Source organism: Mytilus trossulus, chromosome 2 (assembly GCF_036588685.1).
Source record: "Mytilus trossulus isolate FHL-02 chromosome 2, PNRI_Mtr1.1.1.hap1, whole genome shotgun sequence".
Taxonomy (NCBI): Eukaryota; Metazoa; Mollusca; class Bivalvia; order Mytilida; family Mytilidae; genus Mytilus; species Mytilus trossulus.
The window spans coordinates 50,605,646-50,621,756 of NC_086374.1; the positions used below are offsets into that span (position 1 = coordinate 50,605,646).

General features: G+C 31.2%; 1 protein-coding gene across 1 annotated transcript; it reads right to left on the reverse strand.

Moving 5' to 3' along the window:
• Positions 1 to 1,763: 1,763 nt before the first annotated feature.
• Positions 1,764 to 10,466, reverse strand: LOC134705205 (aquaporin AQPAn.G-like). Its single transcript, XM_063563968.1, has 3 exons — positions 9,723 to 10,466; positions 3,311 to 3,391; positions 1,764 to 2,465 (listed from the first exon to the last, which is right to left on the reverse strand). Exons 1-3 carry the CDS (start codon positions 10,299 to 10,301, stop codon positions 2,193 to 2,195), a joined length of 933 nt encoding a protein of 310 aa, XP_063420038.1. The 5' UTR covers positions 10,302 to 10,466; the 3' UTR covers positions 1,764 to 2,192.
• Positions 10,467 to 16,111: the final 5,645 nt, after the last annotated feature.

The window sequence follows — 16,111 nt, forward strand, 5'->3', positions numbered from 1 at the left end:
AAATAAAGCAGATCAATGACATAATGATACACCCTTACATAATATTATGTAAACATCCAAATACATCAAAGTGTATCATAAAGTATTTAGATGATAGTATCAGGTACATATATATAAGAGTTTCTACTTAACTTTATCTTCTCCGGGATTCAAATTCATGGTACTGAGATATCGTGGCACCAAATCACATTATACTGTGACCAACGTGCTAGACCACTCGATCATATAGGCTGTTGTATACTAGTATATATAATTATATATGTATTACGTATCTACTGATACACATTCTAACATCGGACTCTGACTTCTTCAAACTAAATTTTACTGTGCTGTTTGTTGGTTTATTTCTCTTTGCTTAAGTTATAGGGAAAGCATTGAGATCTTACTTAAAGTATATAATCCCGCCGCATTTTTGCGCTTGACCCAAGATAGGATTCTCTTGCTTTTGAAAGATTGCATGATTTTTTATTTATCTCGGTTCATTTATACGTTTCATAGTTTAGTGTGACGTCTATTGTCGCTGAACTAGAATACATTACTGCTGAAACCCGCCTACTGAACCCATTTTCTCACTGTGTTAAAGACCCATTAGCAGTCAGGGGCATTACTTAAACAAGTAACATTTAAAATTACCTATACAAGTAATGTTGAAAACGAGTCTATTTTAAATATTACTTGTATAAGTAACTTTTCTAAATATTATATTTATAGGTGTCCAACTATACAGATTTTACTAGCTTTAACAAATTTTCACGGTCATCTGGTTATTTTTCCCATGAAATATAAAATCTATCTTTCTGAAACACTAATTGCCTTTCTGACGCACTTATCTTTCATATCGACGCTTTTGGGTCAAATATTGGTCTCTTGGGACTATTAAAATATCATTATCCTCAAACATCTTGAAGGTAGACATATATAAAAAAACATTTTTGGCCTTGTTTGTTTTTTTTCTTTGGTCGGGTTTTCGTCTTTTTGAAGCATTCCACGTTTCCATTCTCAACTAGTGTATATGTTTGATTATGGGCCAGCTGAAGGACACCTCCTGGTGCGGAAATTTCGTGCTGCATCGAGGATCTGTTGGTCACCTTCTGCTGTCGTCTGCTCTATCGTCGGGTTGTTGTAATACTATCTTTGACACATTCCCCATTTCCATTCTCAATTCTTATGTTATCAATGTACTCATATATTATTATGTAAATTATGTTTTTTATACATTATTCAAAATTTAAGATATCGCTATCTTTTCTTGATCTGAAAATATAAATTTTATGTTAAATAATTTCACGTTTCACATAATGCTACTTAGATCAACGTAAAGATTTTAAGCTATATTTGTTTGTTTGACAAACATTTGCTTAGATCAAAAATCACACAAAACATAATTGAGGTCACAAGAAGGAATCATCCTACGTTCAAGGTCTTATACTAAACTCGAGGTCATCCATCATTACATGCATGATTTCAAGTACATGTATCTATATCTGATATGTATAAGTGTAATATATTTAAAATGAAAAATATCAAGGTATTTTCATCTGTATACTGTTATAGAAAATTGCCTTAAGATCCGATCTGTAATATATCTATGGACATAATTAAGGATAATCTTAGAACCATCCTAGTCCTAAGATAGGTCTGAAAATGGACATCAAAGATCTATTAGGACTATCTTCAAAATGCGTCCTATTTCACTATTATGATAACAAACAAGAAAATTAATGTAAAATTTATCTAGGATTTGTTATCATCAGAGTCCTATATATATATGCATTTTGAACTGAACTTTGAAATACTTTTAGTTATAAAACTACAATTTTCCTATCCATATAAATAATATAAACGTTATAGATATTAAAAGGCATTTTGCGGGTACAAAGTGCTTGTGCATTTCTATTTCATTTTTCTAAAAATTACACGTTAGCCTTTCTAGGCTAAAACTTTAATTTTGTTTGTAAATAAAATGACTTAACACACATATACTGGAATTTTCAGAGTATGTTAATGAATAACCATCAAAGTTGATTTTAAGGAACAGAAAAACATGAACACATGTTTGATAGAATATTAAATCCTACGTATTGCGTTATATATGCACAAATCTTCTTTATTTACACAGTTTCACCAGATATCCTGAACTGAAATGCAGTTTTATCTTTAGGGAATTATAATGCAACTTATATAATTTGCAATCACAATTTTGCACCTTGAAAGTCATCACGTGTAATGTCGTCAGTATTGAACGCATGATTGGATAAGCATCCCTCAACCTTATTGTTGTATATTACTGAATGTGTGTCTATGCCCGACTTCTCATCAGCAAGGTCAGGTTGAATTTCCTTTTCATCAACCCGTTTACTGTAACATCCTTCGGACAGCCAACCAAGGCAAACTTTTGTTGAGAAAATACGATCGTACAGTAAAGCACCAACGGCAGCTCCGACCAGATCTCCTATCCAATAAAGCTAAGAATATAAAATGGATCCAGTCATTTAACAGTCAATGTATGCGAATTTAATTCATGTACGGTACACATATAAGTTTTTTCTGTATTAGAAACACAGTGATACAATTCTTTATTTATACTAATAAATGAAAAGACCTGATTTTATATGTCGCTTCTCTTCCTTCCACAACATATTAAGCATCATGCCTTTGTGTCCTATGGGTACCATGCATAGTCGCATTTGTCACTCTCGCTTATAATTATTTCGTTTGGGTTATTATGAGAGGAACACGAAAATAAAGGCGTCCTGTTATTGTTTCCGTCATCGGACGAACTTTTAAGTCAAAGACAAGACTTCCGTTTAGAAACTGCTCATAATTGTCATAGGTACATGGGATAGGACAGTTATTTACGCTTTTTCTGTATGCTAGTCTCTATGAACTTAAATCAAATTCACTCTAAACGGCCGTCAAATATTATGTAAAGATTATAATAAATGTATTTTCATCATGCATAGTATACGGAAAAACGCGAAAATAATTGAAATAAATAGATAACAAAAAAAATTAACGGATGTTGAAAAAATCGTCCTGTCCCCAAGTAACAGTCATGATTGCCTTTACAAAAATTCATCATGCCTGCTACAGTATACATACTTTCAACCACACTGTTAATGCCCGCGGGTGTGGTCTAGGTAAATTAAAAATTTTAAAATTGAAACAGGTACTATTTAAACTGTAAATTGTGCCTTCTTCAGGAAACAGCTAGTAATACCACTAAATACGGCACAATTCATTTGAAAGTGAGACAAAAATGAACTTTAACTTCTATCATGGTCTGATATAACACAATTCGTATACTCACCCACATTTTGTCTAACTTTCCCGTCATTATAGCTGGACCCAAATTTCGTGCCGGGTTCATACAACCGCCAGATATGTTCCACTGAAAAAGGATATAAACAAGGTGTATAGATAATACAATTAGCAGTGTATTTCAGAATATTTCTGATGGAATTTAATATTTTTGTTTTTTCAAAATGACAACCTTGTGTGAGAAACGTTAACCATTTCTTCGTAATGGTCCTTACTACTTTTGATTTGTTTTAGACACTCGATGTAAAAAGTATAAATTGATATATACGAGATAAAATTAGTGAAGATGAATGAAGGCAGCAACAGTAGTATACCGCTGTTCAAAAGACATAAATTGATTGTGAAAAAACAAATTCGGGTAACAAACTAAAACCGAGGGATAAAAGTCAACCATAAGATGAGAAAAACGTCACTACAAGAACACTAAAGTGCAACAAAAACAAACGACAACATACATAGAAATTAACTATTTGATAACAGCTGCCATATTCTCCTGACTTGGTACCGGAAAAAAAATCTTGGTTGAACCTGGTTTAATGGCATAAAGACAATTTTAAAGACAGAATTTTGACCATTTGGTATGCATGATGGTCATGAAGTATAGATTCAATAGGAACGAAAGATACCAGAGCAACAGTCATACTCATAGATTGAAAATTAACTGACAACACCATGGCAAAAAATAAAAAGACAAACAGACAAATAATAGTACAGAAGACACAACATAGAAAACTAAAGACTTAGCAACCCGAACAAATTATTGACTTTTATTTTTTAATCTTTTTTTTATGAGCACTGAGATAAATTTTAACATAATCATCACAACATTACTTCAGTTATAAGTAAAACACAAGAAATCATTAGTAAAGAATATTAATAATTAGTATTTGTTGAGCATATATGCATAAAAGGAGCTAAGTTTGAGTTATAATTATTACCAGATTTCAAGAAAGTTAGAATAAGCTATTTTTAAACAAATAATAAAAAATAACGTATTTAGAATTACATTAGAACCCTTATTTAAGATACCATGGGAACTACTCCCATTGATACATGCATATGTTTATTCAGTTTATCAACTTAGTAACATTATTAATTTCGGAGGTAGAGTTCAGACTATAAAAACTACATTTCATAGAAAAAGAGATATCTACTAAGGTAAAAATAATATAACTTAGTAAGGTGTGCTACAAAAAATGTACATATTTGTTATAAATTGTGTGCATATGTTAATTTATTAAAAAAAAACACTTTAATGTTCGAAGAACACTGATAATTAGATAAAGGAAGATGAGTAATGAGTGCCAATGCGACAACTCTCCATCCAAATAACAATTTATAAAAGTAAACCATTATCGGTCATTGTATGGCCTTCAACACTATTGAGCCACATATACCTCTTCTAACAAGGTCAGAAGGAAGGTTGAGGCTCTCATCCAAATCAATGGCATTGTTTATTATGTGAATTACGTGTTAAAGGTCATAATGTTTTGTTCTTTCAACATCCATTGTTGATTATATACTGATTATATATGTCTGTTTGGTTTGCTTTGTTGCAAATATGATGGAATTATATGCGACTGTCATACACGTGAGAGGTTGAGCTAGTTATTAAACAAGTTTAATCTATCATTTTGACAAAAGAAAATGCCTGTACCAAGTCAGGAATATGAAAAATGTTCCAGATTTTGATTTTGCCAAATTTTAAAGGACATTCTGTTTTAAATTTCTATTGGAGTTCGTTTTTTATTATTATTTCCTTTTTTGGATAAAATGTGATGAGTATTATGAGTGGCGACTTTTGTATATGAGAGTCAATTGAAACAGTTGCTCCATACCAAACACTTTGAAATAAATTTAGTTGAATTCGAATCATAAAAAAAACTGTCATTGACATAATAAAAGCATCTGTTTTTAGAAAAGATTTTATAAATGAAAATTAATTTAGAAATTGATAATAAATACATTATAGTATACTAAGTGAAGCGCTACCAAATACTTAGTACTAGTTAGTGAAATAAACAACTAAATAAAAGAAGATCCTTTAGTCACTCCCGTAGATGACAACCAGGTTTGATCTCTATCTAAATGAAATCACAGTCTTAAAATAAGAGGCACTTCAGATGACATTGTAGATTAACCCGAATGTACGGTCCACAAAATGACTAACATGGCTGATATACCCCTTAATACAAATGACGTGCACGTGGGGAATACAGATTGGATTGAGTGTTTGCATTGTATTTCACACAATCTAATATTTTGTGATAAAACATAGTACTAAATGCTTATTTACACTCTTTATAAAACTAAATATTTTAACGTTATGAATATTAGCCATGAAGATACATCCTCATTTTTTTTTCATTATAGAAACATGTTTAATTCATAACAGGAACACTATATACAAATTTTGCATCTTTAACACGATATCAAATTGCTAGTATCTACGGTTTGAAAATGTTTTCAAGCAGACCAAATTACTACATATTTTACAAAGAAATACATTGTAGTTGCTATATTAATATTGAAAATAGTATCGTCTTTAAATTGCGAATATATGACCCCTCAAAGGGGAGGGGCACTAGCTACGAGATACATACAACATTTAAATTATGATTTTCTTTGTTAAATCTTTAATGAAAAGAGAAAAGTTAAATAAGTATTCGCTTTTAGTTTTAGAATCCAGTTTGGTTCAAATGCGTCAAAATAGGCTAAGAAACGTCGATGATGAATTCACTTGCAAGTAAATGATTTAACCTCATTTAACCAGTATTCATGTGGACTTAGTTTAACCCGGTATCTAGAGATTGAAAAGGAATGATTGATGCATGTTAGGGTATTGAAAGTGAAACAAATGTAAATCATTTGATTGACTGGTTCGATCCACAAAAAATCACTCGTACTTAAGCTTGTAAGTCAGTGTCGGAAGCTGAAGTTAGGATGTTCATGGGGCCGGATAAGAGATTGAAGTCACTTGAAACCGCCTTACGTATACGGGAAACCCCTTTTCAATATTCTCTAATGCATACTTCATCTAACAAAGTTTCAACTAGTATATATATTGATTTGCCAAAAGAAAAAAAAATCCTTAATATTTTATTTAAAAAAATTCTTTTGTCATATTTCGAAATACAATGTATCCGATAACAAACTTTGATATTGTCGCCTTAATATGATACCTTTAGTGAAAAGATAATGACCGAAAAAATAGTAAAATGTGTACTGTAGCATATTTATTACACAGGTGTGAACATTTCACGGAAATGGTTGAACAGAGATTTAACTCAGTTATTACTGGTATGAAATCAATACTGGATAGGTACACAAAAATGTCTATTAAAGAGGGACCAAAAATACCAGAGGGACAGTCAAACTCATAAATCGAAAATAAACTGACAACGCCATGGCTAAAAATGAAAAGGTCATACGGACAAACAATAGTACAAAGGCACAACATAAAAAACTAAAGAATAAACACATTTTCTACGTTCATGAATTGTTGCCCTCTCCTCGTCTTTCGTGAATACTATTCCGCCATGACTGAGTTGACTGCTAGAAAATACATGTGCAATACAATGACATCTACATGTAAATTTATTTTTTAGACGTCGCAGTCCTTCTTTTTCAAATTTGTTTGATTTTTACCAGATTTCCTGCACTCTTATCAGATGATTCCTGCTTATGTGTTCTTATAACTAGAGCTTGGCATTCAATGAATATTAGTGGGCCGTTTCAATTTCAAAAACGGACTTTAATCAGCTAAATTATCGGATTCGAGAAATGGAGTGTTTCTGTCCAATATTTTGTTAGTCACTAGCGATTCCAGATGTAAGGGGTTAGGGGGCAGGATATTAAATTTCCACAAATTTTGTTGAAATCACATGACATTACATGAACGCTGTCTCTGTTATTAGACTGGACGTCTCTTTTCATTGCCGTTTAAGGAATGTTCGCAAAAAGTGAAACACAGTTGTTTTAACGAGAATTGATTACATAGATTGTATAGATCAAATTTTACACCTAATCATACATTATCTACATTTATATGGTAGGGATGTTTACACTAATTACAAATTTATGAGAAAATGGAATACATATCGATAATTTGAGACACCCTTTTGTAGCTCCTGCTGAACATTTCTTGTGTAGCTATAAAGATGAAAGAGCTAAATTCATTAAAGTGAACTGACCATGATTTTGCCATAAATTGCATTATTGATTACATAATGATTGCATAACAAATATATTGCATTCGTTTAAAAGATTAATCTTTTATCTATCTATAAACACTTCTTTTATTAAATTATATGCAGTTTTAAGAAATTAACATTTAGAAAATTAGAAGTGTGGGATCGGATGTAAAAAAAAATATTGGTATTGTGCTACCCTAAAGGCGAGATAAGTTATCAAAATTACGAGGCTTATAATTTGTTAAGCAAGACACGCGTTTCGTTTACATAAGACTTATAAATGACGCTCAGAAAAAAATAGTTCAAAAGCCAAACAAGTATAAAGTTCAAGATCATTAAGGACCCAAAATTCCAACAAGTTGTGCCAAAAACAACTTAGGTAATCTATTCCTGGGATAAGAAAATAAACTATTCAAATGAAAATTTACTTGTTCTTACTACACCACACTTCTTTGTCGGATATCATTAATGACATATTTGTAATGTAGGCTTAATATTTGCTTAGGGCTATCAACTTCGTGTATTTGTATTTCTAGTTGCAAATATGTCATATATATTCAAATAAAGGCAACAGTAGTATACCGCTGTTCAAAACTCATAAATCCATGGACAAAAAAACAAAATCGGGGTAACAAAGTAAAACCGAGGGAAACGCATTAAATATAAGAGGTGATCAACGACACAACACTGAAATGTAACACACACAGAAATGGACCAAGCATCAGACAAAATCCCACGAGAATAACAAATATAACATCAAAACCAAATACACGAATTTGGGATAGACAAGTACCGTGACACGTCTTATCGCAATGTAAATTTACACTCAAAAAGATAGCCAGTAGAAAAAGAAAATTCAACCATGTATCACTATAGCTAAACGAGAGTTTGTCAGCTTTTGTAAAACAGGTCCAGGAAGGACAGAAGTAGAATTAAATTTTCGAAGAATGTTTTTGTGTCAAATCCATATATTTTATCGGTATCCTTTCGTTTATGTGTTTACCCACTTCTTTTGAGACGATATTTATGCTTTGAGATAGAACATGTTATTGTTTTGCATACGTTTACGCATACTTTATTGAACCAATTATCTGTCCATTAAAGGGCATGTTTCAGGAAATTATTACATATAACCACCAGTTAAGAACTAATAAAGAAAATGTTTATATGATGAAATCATTAACTTTCAGTCAGTTTAATTGAAGTCTTGAGCTGGCATGTCAGTTAACTGCTAGTAATCTGTTGTTATTTATGTATTATTGTCATTTTGTTTATTTTCTTTAGTTACATCTTCTGACATCAGATTCGGACTTCTCTTGAACTGAATTTAATGTGCGTATTGTTATGGAGGGTTGAGATCTCACAAACATGTTTAAGCCCGCCGCATTTTTGCGCCTGTCTCAAGTCAGGAGCCTCTGGCCTTTGTTAGTCTTGTTTTATTTTAATTTTAGTTTCTTGTGTACAATTTGGAAATTAGTATGGCGTTCATTATCACTGGACTAGTATATATTTGTTTAGGGGCCAGCTGAAGGACGCCTCCGGGTGCGGGATTTTCACGATACATTGAAGACCTGTTGGTGACCTTCTGCTGTTGTTTTTTATTTGGTAGGGTTGTTGTCTCTTTGACACATTCCCCATTTCCATTCGCAATTTTATTATGATAATACATATTTAACTTAAGCAGTTTTTTTTTTATATCTCAAAACATTGATTACAAATTTAATCCACCGCTTTGCATATTTCTTCATGTTCACACGAAAGAAGCTAAATCAATCTGTTTTATGTTTTAGATGTTTGGAATTATTACATATTTTGAAAATTTAGAATCTTAAAGAACTGGTCGATATTATTCATGACTAAACATTCCATTAGCAAATGAATTTAATTTTTAATTGAAGTTAAAGAACACAATGTTCTATTTTTTTTCTTTTTTTTCCCCTTACAAATCTGCTTAATAGGATTTTAATGAGCACTAGTTCACATTTGTATGAGGTGTCTCTCTAGTTTCCAAATTATTCACGACATTTAGATAGATCTCTCTTGAGAAAGTATCTTCAACTTTAAAATAAATTTGCTATTTACCTTTTTTACTGAAGCATTCACATTTACCTTTTTCACACTAACGATAGTCTATATTTGATCCACTATTAACACTAATTGAGCATTATAAAAAAAAAGATTAAACAAGGAATGAATTGTAATACTTACCCCACTGAACACGTTTATTGACACCAGAAGACCAATCATCAATGGAGCAAACCCATGTACATCATCTCTCACTTCATCAGTCATAGCAAAAGTTCCAAAAAGCATCATGAATGTTATTATCATCTCACAAACAAAGGCTTGTCCATCACTGACGTGTGGGTTTGGGAGAATAACGCCAAACCGTCCACGTATTTTTTCATCTGTGATCGCAAAGACGATTCCAGCGCCTGATATCGCACCTAATGTTTGGCATACTACGTATAGAACAAATCTTACAGCTGAAATTTTACCAGTAACAAAAAATCCCATGGAAATTGAAGGATTGACATGTCCACCACTAACCTTGCTGAAAATGGTTATTGCCACTGCTATATAAAAGCCAGTTTCGAGAGCAACATGAACACTAGAAACTTGTTGGAGGTCCCCGCCAAGAATGTTACACCCAACACCGTAAAACCCTAACATGAAAACACCAAGGAACTCGGCAGCACATGCCCGGTAGAGAAAAAGCGATTTAATATCTTCTTTTTCTCGCCTCAAATATTCCCGCCAAAATGCGTCCTTTTTAGTTTTAGCCATCGTAATCTAAAATGTTAAATTATCTACCAATTCTTTTATAATTACATTCATAAAGTCACTACAGTGTGTCGATTTTGACAATGAAATAAGTTTAAATGATAGTCATTTTACACTGTACATACTATGAATAAACATAATATTCAAAATCACTCACTATATCCATTATTATAACCATGATTATTTATATATATATATATATCATTATTATAAAGAAATATAAAATTACGAATTTCATTTCTAACAAAACGAAGTAAAATCATTTTCGTTACACCTCACACATCAATATGCAAATTAAGTCACCCGATTCCTCAATGAATAACTCGAAAAGAATAAATCTGGTGGTCACACACATGTTTTCTGTTGTTTATTTTCACATTGTTTACATCAAATTTTTCAGTCATAAAAACAAAACTCCGGACATCAAGTTTTACAAATGTTTTAATATTTTATAATACTTTTAAATGCATAACGAATGTCATTTCGACATATTCTTAACACGTATGCATTAAATGCTTTTAAGTAAGCCGCATGATATTATAATGTGTATGAATGTCAAGTTGTAAGACTTAAAATAAGTATTGAATGTTAATTTAAATCTACTACATGTATTTATTAAAGTTGAGCATACACAAAAGTCATGTTTATATTTGTGTAAACACAGTTGAAATAAACGAGGGTGTTTGTCTTTATAGTGGTCATCTGTTGATGTTTATATCAAATAAAAAAAGTTTGAGTTTTAAAGTATAAGATATTTTTGATTTGTCAATATTTGTCGAAATTCTGAATATATTTAGTACGTAAATAGAGGGGCAGTTATTCAGCGCGAAAAAATCTATTTTAGGTAAGCTAACGAATATTGTCATTCAAAGCTCGTATACAATGAAGTTCAGTTTAGATAAAACAAAGATTTAAATGAAGACGAATCGTTAAATGAACTTTTAAATAATCAGTCTGATTGTCACAGCGCTTCTAATTCTCGCGCTAGTCAACAAAAACTGTGAATAAGAAGACACATCTGACCTGTAAAAAGATAACCTCGACAAGAAACTTGTTGATTTAAAGCCAGACATTCTTTCAGAACAAAACAATTTGTGAAAGGAAAACACAAATGAGGCAAATATCTTTACTAAAAAATGAAGAGGTAGATAACAATTACAAAATGAGAGATCAAACAGTCAGGCTTCTTCTTCGTCAAAATCATCTCCACATTTATACATGCTGATATTTATAATTGTAATAACGGAAGCCATTGTAGATCATTGTAGGGATGACGCGCTGCCAATGTAACTCTTGAAAGCCGAAAGATGTATCAAAACAGCACCATTACGGTCCTTGATTGCCTACTGTATTCTTAAAAACAAATAGGTCATCATGTAATGTACCTTTCTGCGTTTATTCAACTGAGGAATATTTGTATGTTTTTTTCAAATATATTCCCTCCCGTTGATCATAAAGATAAAGACGGATGATGAGAAGTGCTTACAGAATATTTGATATTGACAAGGTTAAAAATGCATTGCAATATTCCCAAATCCACTTTCTTATAATAGAAGGATAGCATGCATACAATTATGATAATTTAAATGGTTCTAGAAACGTATATTGCAATAAACATGCACTAAAAATAAAATACATAGTTTTTGTTTAATTGATTTTGTTTAAATTACAAACAAATCAACCATAAAAATATCAATTGAGTATGACTAAATTCTCAATAATAACTTAAGATACATTTTGTATTTACATTATTATCTTACCTATCTCACCATGTAATTATGCATATCAAGATTTCAATAATGTGTATAACTTATAACGTAGTTGTGTTTACGGTAAACGGGAGATAATCATATGCAAAATGTATTCCGACTGCGATTAGGATACGATCAATATGATTTAAATAAAACGTACCTTTAAAAAATTTCGAACCTTGTTGCGAAGCAATGCATTGTTTTACTCCCTTGTCTCTTTTACTACTTAACATTTTTGAAATAAAATGTAGTCACGTCGTTCTCTAGTAATTTACTGGCGTAGAATCATTTTAGGTGGAGGGAAGGAGATATTGGGTTGAGCAGTCAAAGGATTTCTATACCCAATTCAAGTTAACCCCTGGATAGTTTTAAAAGAAAGTTCAGGTATTTGAATTGTACACACAATAACAGAAATAGTCTTTTATATTATTATCATAGTTAAAAATACAAATGAATCAATATAGTTATCAAAGGTACCTGGATTATAATTTAGTACGCTAGATCGCGTTTGGTCCTCATAAAGGACTCATTAGTGACGCTCATATTAAATTATTGATAAAGCCAAACAAGTATAAAGTGGAAGAGCATTGGGGATCCGAAATTCCAAAATGTTGTGCTAAATACGGCTACGGTAATATATGCCTGGGATAAAAAAAAATCTTAGTTTTTTGAAAAATTCAAAATTTTGTTAACAGGAAAGTTATAAAAATGCCACATTATTGATATTCATGTCAACACCGAAGTGTTGACTACTGGGCTGGTAATATAATTGTAATAAAATACATATACTGATTCTATTGAATTCGCATGCACGCAACCTGACAATTAAAATTTTTGTCAATCTGAGTATACGCATTTTAGCATAGTTACACATTTTGACTACATACTATCAAAGATGAAGTTGACTATTCAATTTATTTCTATAATAATTGGACTACTTGAAGTCAATTCATCAATACACGTCAAAGGTAAATGTCCTAGCATTACAACTATGAAAAAAGCTTCAAAACATTATTCTTATTCCTATTCCTTTTGGTATCATTTTAAATATGTTTCACTGGACACCACAATCTGAATGACAATATTTTAAACTCACTAACTAAAGCTAATAAACCCATGAAATTATCATTCAATTTAAATACCACAAAAAAAATTGCTTCAGAAATGAGCAATTCATTTAGTACATGAATGCAATTTGTGTGTGATATCTATTATCAAAAAAAAAATTCGCCGTAATTTGATTAAATAAATTTGAAAAAGTGTATTCTCAGTTCTAAAAAGTGTTATAAATCATTCACGTCTACATTTTAGCCTTGTATGTATTTTTGCAATGGAATGCTTTATCAGTTGCAGACATATCATAAATAACAAAATGCAGAAGCATGAATCATGTCTGAACGGCTCCTTCCTAAAAATTATTGGGGATATGATTTTGTTTGCCCATACATTCACAAAATGACCTATCCGTAGGAATAGATCAATATTAAACGATAAAATGATGGCAAGAGTGTTTTAAAAAAAAACTTTATTTAGAAAAAAAACCTATTACTCAACGTTCGGTTTCATTACATGCAGAAATTGTTCTTATATTTATATATAGTTGGTAATTTCCGTATCATTTGGTATCTTGTGAAGAGATCATATTACTTCCTCTTTTTTAAATTGTGTAATGATTTCATTTTGAATATAGAGAGTGTTGGGTATTTGGCTACATAGGTTGAAGGTTTTTTTTCATGTTTGTTATTTCTGTAATGGTGTTTTATTATAGCAATTTATACATTTTAAGTGAACAAGAGGATGTTTGTGTAACATTTTATCAACCTTAATCAGAGAATGTATCTTTGATTGTTTCGTCGTTTTTCTTAGAATTCATTTCAGGTTCTTTGCAATATAAGTTTTTATCTTGTAGATATCATCTCTCTCGGTCATGGAACATTGACGAGAGTTTGTTATATACTTTTCCCATATTTGATTATAACATTGGTATCAATTAGAAAAATGTTTTGAATGCTTTTTTTCTCATATTTCCAACTGTAAGTACTTCATATCGTGGTCTATTTCTTGATATTGACACAGATGAATATATGAAAAACGTGACGATGTGTAATTTACTCATTTCTCATCAGCAGTATGTCTTCAGTTACATCATTAGGCGTTTACATATTTCTTTGAGTAGATTGCGTACGTTCACGCACTCATATCTCAGCGTAAAAGTGCTATGTTTTCACGGTGTTAGATATTTAAGATACCAGAATAGTCGTCGGATCTGTATAGATACCGATTGTGTCGTTTTTCCTTTTGTGACAGTGTGATTCCAAAGATTACTGATGTTTGATGCATTAATGGAGTCAGCACCCACGATTATTCTTTCGTCGCACTAGTCTCGCTCCGTTTGGAGTTCGCTCGATTCCCTCAGATTTAGTTTTCATCTGCAATTTTATCCCGGACGGATTAACGATATTTGGACATTGGTAAACTATTGTTGCTTCATGTTTTCTTCTGATAATGATTCAGTTGTTATCAATAAGAAGTTTTATCGCATCTTAATGGAACTTCAATTATTGATCTACAAACTATGTTTTACTCATGAAATTACAAATCAATTTCCTTTCTTTTGTAGATAATTACACCAAAAGGGAACTTCGAGAATATCCTACACAAATTAATAATATCTTGCATTATATACAAGGTAAAACAGTTAATCTCTGCTTCTGGACTATCAGTCCCCGAGGGTATCAACATCTCAGTAGTCAGTACTTGGATACTGACATGTTTTATAACAAACCTTTCTAAAATGGTCCTATATAAATTTTGAAATTATAAAGAAACTATACGGTTTCAACTTCCTCAGGCAAAGTTTACCTTCAACTGTTTTGTTACTTATACATCCCTCGGATTTCAAATGTTTGGCTATGAGCATTCCTGATGAAGATAAATACAGAAAAGCGGTTCGGACGCAGGAAACTATTGAACGTGTTGTTTTTAAATTTCAAATCCTCTTCATTTTTTATTCAGAATGAATAAACATAACTTATCAAAAATATCATCATTATACTGTACGTCAGAAGTCAAAATCAAATACGAATTCAAAGTTTAGTGTAGTTGTTGTGAATCAAGATTTACCATCTTGAATCTGGAATTAAAAAAAATAATAAAAAAAACTATTATGTATATTCAGTTGTTATAATCTGTAATTATAAAAATAAAAAAAGAATGACACGTAAAATCTGTTTTGTATTATAATGTTTTATGTTCGGAGTAAAATATCTGATTTTATTTTCAGGAAAATGCAATCACGCACCTAATGAATCAGTCCAAGAAATGAAACGCAAAAAGAACTCAATTATGAAAAGTAAGTTAAACTTTATGATATATTTCTATTTATGTTAGAGTATATTGTAAATCTATATAGCTATGAATTGAACCAAAGTAGTATGACAAAAATTAGAGTTTTAGGTTTAGAAAACAGATATTTACCTATCTGCTTATGTGTCATGCACTATAACTTGATATTATTTATTAAAATAATTTATAGAAATAAAATGACGATTGCCACTTGTGTAGCAAGATTTACAAACCCTTCCTGTACACATGAGATCATCATGGGTTTGTCGCGGGTTCGTGTTCCCCAGTCTTACTTTAGTTTTTATGTTTTTTGTTCTTGTCGTTAGGTTTTTGTCTTGAAATTGAAATAGATAAAGAATGGACATAAAATCTTTCCTTATCTCAAACATCTCATTCCACTGAGATATTATTTTTTTTTGATTTTGTTGTTTACATAGCCAAATCGTTCCAAGATACCATACGTTTGTTTCATATCGTAAGTCATCTATAGGTAAAGATTGAGACTGAGAACAGGTTAAGAAGTTTCATCGAAAAATAAACCAAAGAGATCATGTTTCAATGTGAACATTTACTGTTTATGAAACATTTTTCAGAAGATTATGCGTTTGGAACATACTAAGTATCCCCTAGTAAATACGATAGCTAAAGACTAACGCTTTATATTCTTATTTCCATGATGTATATACTCTTCAACAAATATTGAATCAAGAAGTCTAT